The 16,712-nt window shown below is 45.2% G+C and overlaps 1 protein-coding gene across 1 annotated transcript in view; it reads left to right on the top strand.

The window, feature by feature from the left end:
- The window catches only part of ASB14 (ankyrin repeat and SOCS box containing 14), a 144,910-nt gene that overhangs the window by 85,104 nt on the left and 43,094 nt on the right, over positions 1 to 16,712 (top strand). Inside the window, exon 8 of the mRNA XM_085624668.1 lies at positions 1,832 to 2,375. Within this exon, the coding sequence (XP_085480794.1) occupies positions 1,832 to 2,375 (544 nt within the window). The remainder of the gene's footprint in view (positions 1 to 1,831; positions 2,376 to 16,712) is intronic.

Below are 16,712 nucleotides of genomic sequence, written 5' to 3'. Positions count from 1 at the left end.
CCCCTTGGGGTGCTTAATCAGGGCATTCCCTTTTTTAATCCTCACATTCAGAGGTGGTGCACTTGCCCATATTAGGTAGGGATCGGCACTATGTGACAACTTCCCGATATATATAGCGACTACATTGAATAGTAGTTTTAATCAATCGTTTTTAGACCTTGCAAGAAGTGCCTTGAACCACTGTACATTTTGGCTGGAGTTTAGGTGTATGGCTGAGATTCTATTTTCCCATGACCCCACTGAAACAGTTTATGGAGTGGAATGAGGAATTAAATTAAGACTTTTATTAATCTCAAATATGCAAACACTTTAAGCTGAAGTAGATCGAATCAAAGTAAATCAAATCCATCAACAATGAACGAATATTAATTTTCTTATGTTTTGACTAACTTACGAATTCATGTATACTAATGGGATTTAGTGTTTCTTTGATTTCATATTGTAATGCATTCTGTCAAATCTTTATATGTTTTAATGTATTCATAAACGTGTTGTTAGACAATAAAGTGACTTTCAATAGTTAATTAACAACTAATTGTTATTTGAGCAAATAAACTTTTACTCACTGAATTGCGAAAGGAGACGAAAAACTTAAAAAATGTCTAAAAGTTTGTTAAGACGCCTGAGATACCGTAGCCCCTTAGTCATACAAAATGGCTTTGAGAAAGCTCTCTCAAGTGTGAAACACTAATCTTTTTATGTTGAAATAGATCATACCTAGGTCAAAAGGTGTGCAGCTTTTTTATGTGGTTGTTTTTTAATTCATGATTAAAAAAAATCGAAAATGTGCCCCTTTATGTTGCAAATGTATAAAGTAAAAATATGTTTGCTTTTCACATCTCAATTTTAGAAATGGCATATATGTTGGTGCTGCCATACTTCAGTCCTTTCATCTACCACTGAAGACAGAAACTGTTCTCAAAGAGGAAGTGGGAAATGGTTTAAAGTTAGTCTGAGCGTAGTATTTTGTATTGGAAGACTATCCTTCCAGTACAAAAACTATGCTACACTCACGCAGACACCCTTGCACTGGTTGCAGAAATATGGCACTCTCCTGCTCTCTTCTTCTCGCGCAATGCAGCGCAGAGCAGCTTTATTGCCTGCTGCGCTGCGTTGCTTCAGATTTTAGTAAATTTGCCCCCAAGAGACCTGCTGAACTATATTGTACATGCTTGTCCAGCCCCTGGTCTATATTGGCAACCCTTAATAAATACTTTGGTATTTGCTCAGTACAGAAGTTTACCGCTGTGCTTAGTGCACCCTAACAAATACATCCAGCCCAATGAGTGCTGTAGAGCTGTTGAATCAACGGCACTTCCGGATTACAAAATAGGCAAAGTAGGCAGCAGACTATGGGCCCCACTCCTTTTAGGGGGCAGGCGACAATGGATCAAAATAATATTGATTTGATCTTGAAAGAAAATTACAATAAACCTTTCTTAAATATTGTTTCCAAAAGATAGAAAAAAAGGAATCAACTCAAAGAAACAAAAACTTTACATTTAAGGCTCTATAGAGAAAATACTGCATTAATGTAATGTACCCATTAACAACTTAAAATATATAAACCATAGGCATCAGCTTCACATAACAGTTTGTCTCTTAAAAGCTCATCTTCTGGCAGCTGGCAAAAATCCAATGCATTGGGTATGAGGAGAGAATTTGCGAGGGGGGGGGGGGGCAAATTTCGACTGCCGAGCTACCTCCACCGGGTTTCATCCGGCACTAATCACTAATCAACGGTTGGTTTTTAGCAAATTGTCATGGAGATGAATTTTGTAAACAGCACAAACCCTGAGATATGGCATTGTTTTCCTCTGTCCTCTTCTAGAGCTCTGAAGATATTGATCCCAGCGACTGATTTTGGTGCCATTAAGAGAAGTGGGATTAGCCCAGTTCACTCGGCTGCGGCTGGAGGACATCCTCACTGCCTGGAGCTCCTCCTTAAATCCGACTTTGATGTCAATTTCATGCTGCACTCTCGAGTTCGAAGGAGATGTGATGACCAGGGGAGGTCGGCTTTGTATTTCGCTGTTGCAAATGGAGACACTTGTTCAGCTAAACTGCTTCTGGAAGCTGGAGCTTTTCCCAACCAGGATCCTGTCAACTGCCTGCAGGTGGCCTTGAGAATGGGCAATCCTGAGTTGGTAAATATGCTGCTTCGCCATGGGGCCAATGTGAACTACTTCTGCCGCGTTAACACCTTGCACTTCCCCTCAGCCCTGCAGTACACCCTCAAGGATGAAGTTATGTTACGGATGCTGCTCAACTATGGCTATGACGTGAAGCTGTGTTTCGATTGTCACTATGGAAACAAGGAGCACACCCCGGAAGGATACAAAGGATGGAGCTCTGCTGTTATCAAAGACACCATGGTACTTTGCAAGGTGTTATTGTGCGTTGGCATGTGTTCTAGTCCATAGCATTGCTTCTAAATGACACGTAGACAAGTGTGTAGCTCCCTTTTCCTGTGAATCACACATAAGTGAATGTGGGCATTCTGCACTGGGTAGTGCTTAGAATAAATATAAAAATACTAACATGGTAAATAAATAGAGAATCTGTGTCCCAAATTATCCACAGAAAAAAGTAGGAAACCTGCACGTCATAGGTTTTCTTTCTATGATTTCGATAGATTTCTGACTCTTAAGAGATAGACACAAAATCCCAAGAGTATGCATGAAAATATATTCCATGCATGTTCCTACTGTCTTGCGTTTATCCCTTTATGGTGTTCACAGATTGGAAATCTGAAGGAGGAGATGTGTAGTTGCACTTTGACTTTTTTTTCGATGTAGGGTAAAAACATGCGGCAAGTTGAATGAACATAAACATTGGGCATGTGAATGGCCACAAACGTATGACTTTGTTGATACCCATCAACTTCTCCATGGCCACTTCATGTCCCTCCCCTCATTCTCAGCTGTAACAATTGGGAAGAATGCACCATAATTCCTCATCTCCCCATGCAGTCAGCGGAATTTACATTCAGAAATGTCTGCTCATCCTGATTCTGGATCTTAAGTTTCAATTTCGAATTCAACTCTTTGTGCACTTGAGTGATACATATGTGCATGGCACATTTTGTGAATGAAGTACAGGGTTTTAAATGTAGTAGAATGCTTATTCTATTGTTTTATTTTAAGAACGACAGAAACAGAGAAAGATCTGGACTGCTAGTCGGAAATTCTACCCCTTGCTCATTGTATGTCTCCCTCTTTACTTTGGTGCCTGTCAATGGTTTTGGCACAGACAAGGACTGTAGGCGGGAGGCAATTGCAAAGAAACTCAGGACGTGTGAATGATAAATAGAGAAATCAAAATGAGTCGCAGATTGTAAAAGTGTCATTAAATCTGTATTTATTAGGAAACAATTGTTGTCAATTAGCAAATGAATGAAAGTAACAGTACTAACGGGTTTCAGAAAACAAACAAAGGGTTCCTCAAGGTAAACAAAGCCTAAATGTCTAGTATTCTAGATTTTCAATCTAGACCAAACAAAACATCCCATTAAAACTCAGATTTTAAGCATGGGGCAAAATTCCTCCTCTTTCACAAACCCAAAACTATGTTCCCTCTTTGCGGAAGGAACATCATTTTGAGCCCAGCGGAGTTCTCCGTATTACCTGGTGCAAAAATATTGCGATTTCCCCCAGATTAATGTCAGCAAGTCAAACAAGCAGAAATTTCCTAGAGGGGACATGGCCCGTAATTAACAATGGCGATTTCTAATATCGTCATCTAAATATCGACCTGCAACAACATTGAAACCATAGTATTGACTACCACTATATCATCATGACATATAGATGTGGTGTTCAGTCTGTCGTTCCCTGAGTGACTACCACTATATCATCATGCCATGTAGATGTGGTGTTCAGTCTATCGTTCCCTGAGTGACTACCACTATATCATCATGCCATGTAGATGTGGTGTTCAGTCTATCGTTCCCTGAGTGACTACCACTATATCATCATGCCATGTAGATGTGGTGTTCAGTCTATCGTTCCCTGAGTGACTACCACTATATCATCATGCCATGTAGATGTGGTGTTCAGTCTATCGTTCCCTGAGTGACTACCACTATATCATCATGCCATATAGATGTGTTCAGTCTATCGTTCCCTGAGTGACTACCACTATATCATCATGCCATGTAGATGTGGTGTTCAGTCTATCGTTCCCTGAGTGACTACCACTATAGCATCATGCCATATAGATGTGGTGTTCAGTCTATCATTCCCTGTGTATACTTACTTCCATGATATAGTGGTAGTCGATATTGTGGATGCAATATAGACATGTTGATATCTCAAATACGAAATTGCGACAGATATCCTTCTGCAGGCAAACTGAATCTGGTGCAGTAGGTACAGAATTCTGCATGCTATGTAAAAGTTTGGAATAAGAGATATTTACCGGACCCAGAAAGTGTCAATATTTAGTGGGTCGTTACTCCTATCCTGAGCATTCATAATTGGAGCCTTAGACACCATGCCAGTAATGCCACCTACTTAACCAGATGATGGTGTGGGAAAGCTAGGCCAGTGAGGCATGAGAGGAGGCAAAGAAAGAGTATAATTTTAACTAGAAAACAAAAAAATAAAAGATATTCCCAAGCTACAGTTAGGTTTGCCTCCTCTAACAAATCTGAACTATATCAATATAAAACTAAAGAACCTAGGCACACACGGGGGATAGTTCACCCTCTAATGCTCCATCGAGCCTCCCACCATTTTTACATGAATTGAAGAATTTTCTTGCTGTCATATGGTAAGAATACAAAAATGATTTTTCTTTCATCCGCACCCTTCGTTTAGTGGAAAACTACCTAGAAGCATCAATTCCCAGGGATATCAGCCATTATTTAACTGCCTGAAGGTCTAACTACCTTATTAACGTGGTGTGGCTTAAGGTGAGAAAGATATGATTCCTCTTCTTCTCTGCGACTCGGCTTACATTACTAAGGTTTGCTCAGTTCCACCATAAGTGTCCCCATTCCACTATCATTTCTAGAGTGGTATTTGATTGAGAAGTGAGGATTTTTCTTTATGGACAAAGTACATCCTTAGCCCCCTCTAGTACTTCCTGCAAAATAAAGTGCTTCAGCGCACTCAGAGCACAACTTTTAATTGTGCGCATAACCAGGCATCCCAAACACCCAGGTTTTCGCAGCTTTTACTTCATTCTGTTGGTAATATATGCAGGCTTCTAAATGAAAACTCAAACTTTGGGCATACTATCAAGCACGGCATTAAAATTATCGCCACTTTAGCAGTTTTCTGCCGCTAAAGCGGTGATAATTTTAACGCAATTTCTTGATAAGATGCCCCTTTGAGCTCTTGGGCTTCACTTTGCCTCAGTGGGGTTTAAATAGGTGAAATCTTTTTGTTCATAGAGGCCACATCTCGGTTAGTGTTGTAAATGTGACCTCTGTTTCCCTCCTGGTTCCTCTATCTATTTGATACTTAGGAGCATATCATCAAGGACCGGCGATAATTATCGCTAAGCGCACTTAGCGCTAGGATAATTATCGCTGGCTAACATGGATTTTTATCGCTGAGTTAGCGTGCTATTAGCAACGCATATCTCAAAAGCGATAAAAATCCTAGCACTAACTGCCAAACGTGAGATTATCGCTGGAAATCCAGCAATATTCTCACATAGTTTGGCGTTAGCTTGATGATAGGGCAAGACAAACTTAGCCATGATATCCACCTTCCATAGGATATCATGGCTAAGTCAGTCTTGAAGCAGGCGTAAGGAAAGTAGCGATAACAGGGGTTATCGCTACTTTTCTTGCAGCGATAACAGGGGTTATCGCTACTTTTCTTGCAGCTATGCTTCATAGCGTGGGGCTTGATGATAGGAGAAATGTCGCTTAGCGACATTTCTCCAGTCATGTCAGGACAGGAATGCCCACTTTGCATCTCATTAGAGATGCAAAGCTCGGCGTTCAGATTTCAGGCGCTAATGCAAGGTTTCACGCGATAGCGTGACCTTGCTGATTAGGCGATAAAATTATTGCCGCTTTTCGCCCGAAAACGGACACAAAAGCGGCAATAATTTTTTATCGCCTCGTTGATGATATGCCCCATGATCCTCAATGATCCATGTGGTGTTCTGCAGGTCTCAAAGTGCAGTAATTTCCCGAAATTCTCTCTAAGTTAGCAAAACCCCTTATACCACCCACCGTTTGGTCATCTCCTTGAGAATCTCTGGGAAATCATTCTTGTCTTACCAAAGTATGCTGCTTGGATTCATTGTCATCGTTGTAAGAGGGGAACAGATATGCGGAGGCATTTCTGGTGGAAGAAGACCTCTGTTCTGTGTCTCAGATTTTCACTGAATTTACTTCCTGACCTGTCGTCATGTTATGGAGAACAGAGCACATAGCAGCTGACAGTGTCTGTTTTGACATTATGGACAGCAGAAGACCAGCACATGACTGGTTTTTGCATATCTGTCCTCTCCAGGAATCTACTCCTCCCAGCTATCCTCATCTCTACAGTCGTGAGCAGAGCTCTACAGTTCTGGGGCCGCAGCTAGGCCAGAGGGATGTGAGGTCATAAGCAGTGCTTTGCCAGGGTGTAAGTTATAGTTAGTTGCGGTAACTATACCTACTGAATTTTAAAGGTTTTGTACGAGTGAAATCTGAGCCTAACATAACGTCCCTGTAACCTTTGTTTTTTTCAGTGAATTTGTACGGTTCTTTTTATTCTATTTCCTAACTATAATGTCCCTGTAACCTTTGTTTTTTTTCCAGTATTTTTGTATGTTTTTTTAAAGTCTATTTTCTAACTATAATATGCCCGTAACCTTTGTCTTTTTTTAGTGAATATCAAAGGTTTTTAAAATTGTATTTCCTAACTGTAACCTGTAATCTTTCAGGGAAAGGTGTGTGAGTGGCTGTATGGGTCTGTGACTGGGTGTGTGAGTGGTTATGTGAGTGGGTGTGTGAGTAGCTGTATGGGTGTGTGAGTGGGTTTGTGAGTGGATGTGTGGGTGGGTTTGTGAGTGGCTGTATGGGTCTGTGAGTGGGTGTGTGATTGGCTGTATGGGTCTGTATAGTATGTGGAGAAAGGGGGCCGGGCCTCCGATGAGCTCTCAGCAATACCAATGTGCAGTATCTACTGGTAGTAACAGGAAGGGTACTTGGCCTCCAACAACCCTCAGCATCCAAGGGGACTTCATCTCCCAACAAGTTGTGCGCCAGGAGGCCCGTTTGTGGTGGGGAAAGGGGGCAGGGCTTCCGACACTCTCTCAGCGATCCCACTGTGTGGGACTTACTGGTGGTAACGGGAGGGGTTCTTAGCCCCCAATGACCCTTAGCAGCCAAGGGGACTTCATACCCAACCAGTAGTGCACCAGGAGGTGTGTTTGCAGAGTGAGGAGAAAGGGGGCGGGCCTTCGATGAGTTCTCAGCAATCCTGCATTGTGGGAGTTACTGGTGGCAACAGGAGGGGTTCTTGGCCCCCAATGACACTCGGCATCCAAGGGGACTTCATCCCCTAACCAGTAGAGCACCAGGAGGCATGTTTGTAAAGGGGTGGAGAAAGGGGGGGGCGGGCCTCAGATGAGCTCTCAGCAGTTCCGCTGGGTGCGACTTACTGGTGGTAACAGGAGTGGTTGTTAGCCCCCAACGACCCCGCAGCAGCCAAGGGGACTTCATAACCCAACCCAACCAGCAGTGCACCAGGAGGCACATTCGCAGAGGGGTGGAAAAAGGGGGAGGGCCACTGAAGAACTCGCAGCAATCCCACAGTGTGGCACGTACTGGTGGTAACATATGGGGTACTTGGCCCCCAACGACCCTCAGCCTCCAAGGGGACTACATCCCCCAACTAGTAGCGTGCCTGGAGGCATGTTTACAGACTGGTAGAGAAAGGGGGTGGGGTCTCCAATGAGCTCCCAGCAATCCCGCTCTGTGGGACTTACTTGTGGTAAGAGGAGGAGTTCTTGGCCCCCAACGACCCTCTGCAGCCAAGGGTACTTCATCCCTCAACCAGTAGTGCATCAAGAGGCACGTTTGAAGAGTGGTGGAGAAAGGGGCTGGAGTCTCCGACAAGCTCTCAGAATTCCGCTGTGTGGGACTTACTGGACTTAGCCCCCAACAACCCTCAGCATCCAAAGAGACTTTGTTAGAAATGGGTGTCTCTAGTTGGCAATGGCTGGCCTTTGTCCAAGTAGGGACCCTTCTTCCTAAATCAGAGTAAGAGGGCTACACCCTTTGATAACCCCTGCTCAACCCTGTTGTAACGTAGCACGAGCAGCTAGGCTTATCTCAGAGGCAATGTGTGAAGCATTTATGATCATACACAGTAATACAGTGAGGAACACTACAAAGGGACACCACACAAGTAGTTATAAAAAATAAGTATCTTTATATATAGACTTAACACAAGACCAATAACGGTAAAAAGCCACAATACTATAACGTAGGGTTACTCTTGAAATGCTGCAAAAATAGTTCAAAGTTTGCAAAGAGGAGTTCAGTTCAAAGCAGGGGTCTCTGCGACCCTTTTACTTACAAAGTACCTGGATTTCGAAGCAAAACAACCGAAATGTCGCAAAGGAGCTGTAGCGATGATTTTCCACACGCGAGGCCAGCGATGCGTTGAATCCTTGCCGCGAGGAAGGATGAAACGCCAATCTGCGGAAGTGTGCGTGGACAAGGCGACAAACTTCTGCACGCTAGGCCGTTGATGCGATGACTACTTGCCGCGAGGGTGGAGACAATGCGACGATCCTGTTGCATGTGCGATCAGGTTGCGATGAGAGCACATGAGGTACACATAACAGCAGAGCACACTAGAAGGCTTAGGGAAGAAAATACCTACTTTCTAAAAGTGGTATTTTCAAACACAGAATATAAAAATAAACTTCACTAAGAGATGTATTTTAATATTCTGAGCTCAGGCATACTAAATTCGTTTTTCTACTATGTTATGTGGGTCAATTAGGACTATAGAATGTAATAGCCAAACCTCCCATTCTGGCCTATGGAGAACAGGTAGCCTTACAGTAGTGAAAAACGAAATTGGGTGTAATTCACTACCAGGACATGCTACACACATCAGAGCATGTCCTACCTTACACATACAATGCACCCTACCATAGGGGTGACTTACATGATGCCAAGGGAAGGTTCAGGGGCTGGGAAGTGGGTGCACTTCACAGCCAAGATGGCAGTTCTGGACTGCACACAGACTCTGCAGTGGCAGGTCTGAGACACACTTTACAAGCTGATTCTGTGGTTGGCGCAAACCAGCGCTGCAGGCCCACCAGCAGCATTTGTTTTACCAGCCCTGGGCACACACAGACCATGCTACTAGGGACTAACAGGCAAACCAAATAAGCCAATCATGGATATACCAATTCACATGTCATATTTACACAGGGAGCATTCGCGCTGTGGCACTGAATGGCAATGGCACAGCACCCAGAGCATCTAATACCAGCAAAAACAGAGAAGATAACAGCGAAAAATGGGAGGGAGACCCACGCCAATGGTGCCAGGTCTAACAGACTTCATCTCCAATGAGTAGTGCACCACAGGGCACATTTGCAGAGTGGTTGAGACAGGGAGCGGAGCCTTTGATGAGCTGCAGCAGGATTCGTGGTTCCGCACTAAACTCCGCAGGGATCCAAATGTTATAAGGCAATTTATTGGCCTTTATAGATCCCTTTATTCACTTTGCACAGAAGCCCTGCAGACTGTTTCTGATACATAAAATGAAGGCTGCAACTTCCCAGTCAGGTTGCGGCCAGGCAATCAGGGCTCTGCTTTGGCGCATGGAGCTGCGGAGCCATCTTGAGTCAATCCACGAGGTTCTCATCCCTAGATATACAAATTTGGTTTTCTTTAAATATCTCTAACACTAGTGACCGGATTTACACCAAATAACAAAAAGGCCTCTTTCTGGACCAAGAGCTAGCTTTCTGGCAAATTTTATGTAATTCTGTCCAGCAGCTCGGTTGTAGTGATGCTCAAAATTCCTACGGGAATTAACATGGAGCAAAAGATTTTGGGACCCCCTCTTTTTCTCAACCCCCGGTGGTAATTGTATTTTTAGGGTTTAGTGGTGGGTAAACGGATCGGCCGATGAGTCCCCTTGTTCTGAAATGGCAGCCGCAACAATACTCTTCATGTTGCAGCCATCCAATTAGAGCGCAAGCACCGAAGGGAGTTCGCAGGAGCCTTCCACTCCAGTGAGAGCGAGGCAGCCGATGGGAATAAAAGCCACCTTGGCCAATTAGAGTGCTCTGTTATTTGAAGTTGCATGATCGCAGAACTCTTGTGAACCTCCCGCAAACCTAACCTTTCAGATATACAACATTGCTTAACCTTAATTTCTCAAAAACTACCAAACAGATTTACATCAAATCATAACACGCACACTTTTTGGACCAAGATCAAGCTTTGTGCCAAATTTGGTGTAATTCCATTGTTTGCCATTTTTGCTGTATCACTGGGGACATTGAGTTTGAGGACCTACCATTTTTCTAGGCCGCCACTTGACGGACCACCTCAAACCTTTCCAGGAAGGAGTTGATGTGGATGAACTTTTTTATTGGAATATTTTGTGAAGATTCGTCAAACAGTACCAAAAATATAAGTAAGTCTCCCAGTTTTCCATGTTTTTCTGATTTCTACACATAAATGCAAACAGAAAACAATGGGGCACATTTAGAAGGAGTTAACGCCACCAGAACATCACTTTTTTGACGTTCTGGTGGCGTTAACTCCATCTTATTTACAAAGCGGCGTTAAGCCACTTAACATGGCTTAACGCCTCCTTGTAAATAATGACCCTTTATAATGCAGCACTTAGTCTGAAAGGGGCGTACAATGGGTGTTGCAGTGGGCATTCCGCCTAAACACCCTTTGCTTTTTAACGCTGCCCCATATGTACAAAGTATGGGGCAGCGCCAAAAATACTGCCGGGGAATGCTTGGTCTTAAGCAGGCTATACTAGAAGAAATGTTTTATTTTGTTTCGTATTTTGCTCTTTCTGCATGTGCTGCGTTCTGCAGAACACATAGATAGAACAAATCGCAAGTAAAGATTGTTTATGTGCAGGAAGGTGTCCCTTCCTGTACATAAACAATTGTCCCTGCAGCGCAGGCACCCTAGCAAAATGGTGCTTGGGTGCCTGCGCTGGCGCTAGGCAGCTTTTTAGCGATAGGGATAATGCAGGCGTGCTCCGCATTCTTGTAAATATGATGCATCCCTGTGTTTTGCAACTGGCGGAATGTGACGTTACCAATTTTGGCGTAACACCATGCTACGCCAGTTTCTTGTAAATATGTGTTTTTGTCTGCATTTATTTTTCAAAGTGGAAAAATAGAGAAAATCGTTCTCCTTCTAGGTGACTCTCAATGCTGTTCTTTGTGAACTCCCAGCAAAGCTAAGCAAACAGTATGGAGAGTTAAAAACAGGATGAAGTTTCCTTAACTGCAAGCGTGTGTTAAGATATATTTGTATATAATGTTAATATTTACATATGGGTTCTATTTTGCTGCATAATTTGCTAAAACACAACAGGCATCAAGGTATGTAAGTTGATCAATTAAATAAAAATGGATATATCAATCAGAGAGCCAAAACATAAATATGGATAGACACAGACGTAAATGTTAAAACTATATAGCATAAAACCCGGAGCCTTAGTTAGAAGCAGCCCAAAAATCACTCTTCCTATGGTGGCTAAATCCGAACTATAATTACACAATGGCGACCTCCATTATGATTTTATAAATATATATATATATATATTCATTATATATATATTCATATGTGAGGTCATAAGAAGTGCATTGTAGAGGCGTATGTTATAGTTAGTTCAGGTAACTATAACTGCAGAATTTCTATGGTTTGTGTGGTTAAAATCTGTACTTAACTATAATGTCCCTCTGACCTTTGTTTTTTTTCAATTAATTTCTACGTTTTTTTATACTATTCCTAACTATAACATCCCTGAAACCTGGGTGTGTGATTGTTGGATGTGTAATTGGGTGTGTCAGTGGGTCTTTGAGTGGGTGTCTGAGTATCTGTGTGCATCTGTGAGTGGGTGTGAGAGTGAGTGGGTCTGTGAGTGGGTGTGTGAGTTACATATGTGGGTCTGAGTGGGTGTGAGAGTGCCTGTGGGTCTGTGAGTGTGTGTGAGAGTACCTGTGTTAGTCTGTGAGTGGGTGTGTGAGAGCCTGTGTCGGTGTGTGAGTGGGTGTGGAGTTCCTGTGTGGATTTGTGAGTGCCTGTGAGTAGGTGTGTGAGTGACTGTGTGGGTGTGTGAGTGGGTATGTAAGTGCCAGTGCAGGTCTGTGAGTAGGTGCATGAGTTCCTGTGTGAGACTGTCACTGGGTGTGTGGAAGCCTGAGTGGGTCTGTGAATGGGTGTGTGAGGGCCTGAATGGGTATGTGAGGGCCTGAGTAGGCCTGTGAGTTGGTGAGTGTGTGGGTATATAAGTTCTTAGGTGGGTCTCTCACTGGGTGTGTGAATGCCTGTGAGTGGGTGTGTGAGAGCCTGTGTCGGTGTGTGAGTGGGTGTGGAGTTCCTGTGTGGATTTGTGAGTGTCTGTGGGAGCCTGTGAGTAGGTGTGTGAGTGACTGTGTGGGTGTGTGAGTGGGTATGTAAGTGCCAGTGCAGGTCTGTGAGTAGGTGCATGAGTTCCTGTGTGAGACTGTCACTGGGTGTGTGGAAGCCTGAGTGGGTCTGTGAATGGGTGTGTGAGGGCCTGAATGGGTGTGTGAGGGCCTGAGTAGGCCTGTGAGTTGGTGAGTGTGTGGGTATATAAGTTCTTAGGTGGGTCTCTCACTGGGTGTGCGAATGCCTGTATGGGTCTGTGTGTGAGGGTCTGTGTGGGTCCATGAGTGGGTATGTGAGTATCTGTGTGGGTCTGTGAGTGGGTGTGTGAGTTCCTGTGTGGGTCTGTCACTGGGTGTGTCAATGTCTGTATGGGTCTGTGAGTGGATGTGTGAGTGTCTGTGTGGGCCTGTGAGTGGGTGTGTGAGTGTCTGAGTGGGTGTGTGAATGTCTGTGTGGGCCTGTGAGTGGGTGTGTGAGTGTCTGAGTGGGTGTGTGAATGTCTGTGTGGGCCTGTGAGTGGGTGTGTGAATGTCTGTGTGGGTCTGTGAGTGGGTGTGTGAGTGGCACTATGGATCAGTGAGTTGGTGTGTGGATGTCTGCATGGGTCTATGAGTGGATGTGTGAGTGTTTGTGTGGGTCTGTGAGTGGGTGTGTCAGTGTCTGTATTGGTCTGTGAGGAGGGGTGTGAGGGTCTGTGTGGGTCTGTCAGTGGGGTGTGAGTGCCTGTGTCATCTGTGAGTGGGTGTGTGAGTGCCTCTGTGGGACTGTGAGTGGGTATGTGAGAGCCTGAGTGATTCTGTGAGTGGGTGTATGAGTGTATGTGTGAGTCTGTGAGTGCCTGTGTGGGTCTGTGAGTGGATGTGTAAGTACCTCTGTGGGTCTGTGACTGGGTGTTTCAGTTCCTGTGGGGGTCTGTCACTGGGTGTGTAATGCCTGAGTGGGTCTGTGAGTGGCTGTATAGATGTCTGTGTGGGTCTGTCAGTGGGTGTGTGAGTGCCTGAGTAAGCCTGTAAGTGGGTGTGTGAGTGTCTGAGTTGGTCTGTGAGATGGTATGTCAGTGTCTGTGTGGGTCTTTGAGTAGCATATGAGTTTCTGTGTGTGTCTGTCACTGGGTGTGTGAATGCTTTTATGGGTCTGGGAGTGGATGTGTGAGTAACTGTGTGGATTTTTGAGTGTATGTGTGGTTCTGTTAGTGGGTGTGTAAGTGGTACAGTGGGTCTGTGAGTGGATGTGTAATTGTCTGTGTGGGTCTGTGAGTGCACGTGTGGGTCTGTGAGTGAGTGTGTGAGTTACCATGTGGGTTTGTCACTACATGTGTGAATGCCTAAGTGGGTCTGTGAGCGGGTGTGTGAGTGCTTGTGTGGGTCTGTCAGTGGGTGTATAAGTATCTGTGTGGGTCTGTGAGTGTCCGTGGAGGTTTGCGAGTGGGTCCATGTGAGTCATGCTATGGTTTGTGAATGGGTATGTAAGTATCTGTGTGGGTCTTTGAGTGGGTGTGTGAGTGACTGTGTGGGTCTGTAAGTGGGTGTGTGAGTGGCACTATGGATCAGTGAGTTGGTGTGTGGATGTCTGCATGGGTCTATGAGTGGATGTGTGAGTGTTTGTGTGGGTCTGTGAGTGGGTGTGTCAGTGTCTGTATTGGTCTGTGAGGAGGGGTGTGAGCGTCTGTGTGGGTCTGTCAGTGGGGTGTGAGTGCCTGTGTCATCTGTGAGTGGGTGTGTGAGTGCCTCTGTGGGACTGTGAGTGGGTATGTGAGAGCCTGAGTGATTCTGTGAGTGTGTGTATGAGTGTATGTGTGAGTCTGTGAGTGGCTGTGTGAGTGCCTATGTGGGTCTGTGAGTGGATGTGTAAGTACCTCTGTCGGTCTGTGACTGGGTGTTTCAGTTCCTGTGTGGGTCTGTCACTGGGTGTGTAATGCCTGAGTGGGTCTGTGAGTGGCTGTATAGATGTCTGTGTGGGTCTGTCAGTGGGTGTGTGAGTGCCTGAGTACGCCTGTAAGTGGGTGTGTGAGTGTCTGAGTTGGTCTGTGAGTTGGTATGTCAGTGTCTGTGTGGGTCTTTGAGTAGCATATGAGTTTCTGTGTGTGTCTGTCACTGGGTGTGTGAATGCTTTTATGGGTCTGGGAGTGGATGTGTGAGTAACTGTGTGGATTTTTGAGTGTATGTGTGGTTCTGTTAGAGGGTGTGTAAGTGGTACAGTGGGTCTGTGAGTGGATGTGTAATTGTCTGTGTGGGTCTGTGAGTGCACGTGTGGGTCTGTGAGTGAGTGTGCGAGTTACCATGTGGGTTTGTCACTACATGTGTGAATGCCTAAGTGGGTCTGTGAGCGGGTGTGTGAGTGCTTGTGTGGGTCTGTCAGTGGGTGTATAAGTATCTGTGTGTGTCTGTGAGTGTCTGTGGAGGTCTGCGAGTGGGTCCATGTGAGTCATGCTATGGTTTGTGAATGGGTATGTAAGTATCTGTGTGGGTCTTTGAGTGGGTGTGTGAGTGACTGTGTGGGTCTGTAAGTGGGTGTGTGAGTGCCTGTGTGGGTCTGTTGATGGGTGTGTCAATGCCTGCGTGGGTCTGCAAGTGGGTGGGTGAGTGTCTGTGTGCGTCTGTGAGAGGGTGTGTGACACTGTGAGTGGGTGTGTGAGTATCTGTGTGGGTCTGGAAGTGGGTATGTGAGTATCTGTGTGGGTCTATGAGCGGGTGTGTTAGTTCCTGTGTGGGTCTGTCAAAGGATGTGTGAGTGCTTGTGTGGGTCTGTGAGTGGGTGTGCGAGTGTCTGTGTGGGTCTATGAGTGGACATTTATGAGTCATGCTATGGGTCTGTGAGTGGGTGTTTGACTCTGTGTGGGTCTGTGAGTGGGTGTGCGAGTGTCTGTGAGGCTATGGGAGTAGGCATGTGTGGGTCACACTATTGATCTGTAAGTCGGTGTGTGAGTGTTTGCATGGGGCTCTGAGTGGGTGTCTGAATATCTGTGTGGGGGTGTGAGTGCCTATGTGGGTCTGTGTGTAGGTGTGTGAGTGCCTGTGTGGGTCTGTGAGTGGGTGTGTGAATACCTGTGTTGGTCTGTGCATGGGTGTGTGAGTGCCTGTGGGCATGAGAGTGGGTGTGGGAATGTTCATGTGTTTTTTATTTATTGCGGCAAGATATACTAATATGTTACAGAATCACATGGGGGTACACTGGGCGCCACAGCGCATCTGTGAATCCCTACACATGGAAAAAAATGTTTTAAGGCAATTTCTTGACCTTCATGGGTCCCTCTGCAACCCCTCCAACACACCCATGGGGTCAGGGTAGCTCTGTCCAAACCCCAACAATCAGTTTACACTTAAAATGTTAATCTCTAGGACCATATTCCGATCGATAAAATGGTGGATGCAACTTTCCTGTCAGGTTGTGACCAACCAATCACGATATTGCTGTTGGCACGCAAATTCGTGAAACATTGTGGAGGGTCCTCTTCCCAAGATATACACATCTTTTTTTTGTTTAAAGACTCCGCAAGTACTGAACAGATTTACACCAAATCACAAAAAGGGTTCTTTGGACCAATAGCTAGCTTTCTTCCAAATTTGGTTTAATTCCATCCAGCAGTTTGGGCTGTAGTTGAGTTCAAAATCCGTATAGGAAATAGCATTGAGAAAAAGTATTTTGGGACACCCTCCCTCTTTTCTCAACCTCCGCTTGACGGGTCACTCGAAACTTTCCACACAGCAGCTGAACTCAGGTGCATACTAGTTTTGAAAATTTTGTGAAGAGTTGTCAAACAGCACCAAAGGTATTAGTACCTAGAACAAAAAAAAGCATTTCCAATGGAAACTAGGGGGCTGAATACGATGTAGGGTGGATCCCCACCACCCTCATGGCGGTGGCAATCCGCCCTATATTTCCCTCTGCCCGTCACCCATTCCCCCGCCATATCAGTATGGTGGGGGGGACCCCGTCCACTGGTTTTCCGCCGGTCGACCAGTCGACCGGGCGGAAAAGGGGCTAGATATGGTGGTGGTGTCTGCTAGACACCGCCATCCATATTAGCATGGGTGCGGGAAGCAGCCTTTCCGTGGCAGCGAAAGGCATGCGTTTTGCCCGTTGCGGGCCCCCAGGGTATTGGAGGGGTGGGGGGTGCACATGG

The sequence above is a fragment of the Triturus cristatus genome, chromosome 9 (genome assembly GCF_964204655.1).
Source record: "Triturus cristatus chromosome 9, aTriCri1.1, whole genome shotgun sequence".
NCBI lineage: Eukaryota > Metazoa > Chordata > Amphibia > Caudata > Salamandridae > Triturus > Triturus cristatus.
Note: the sequence above shows the minus strand (reverse complement) of the source record. Positions and strands in the feature narration are given on the sequence as shown.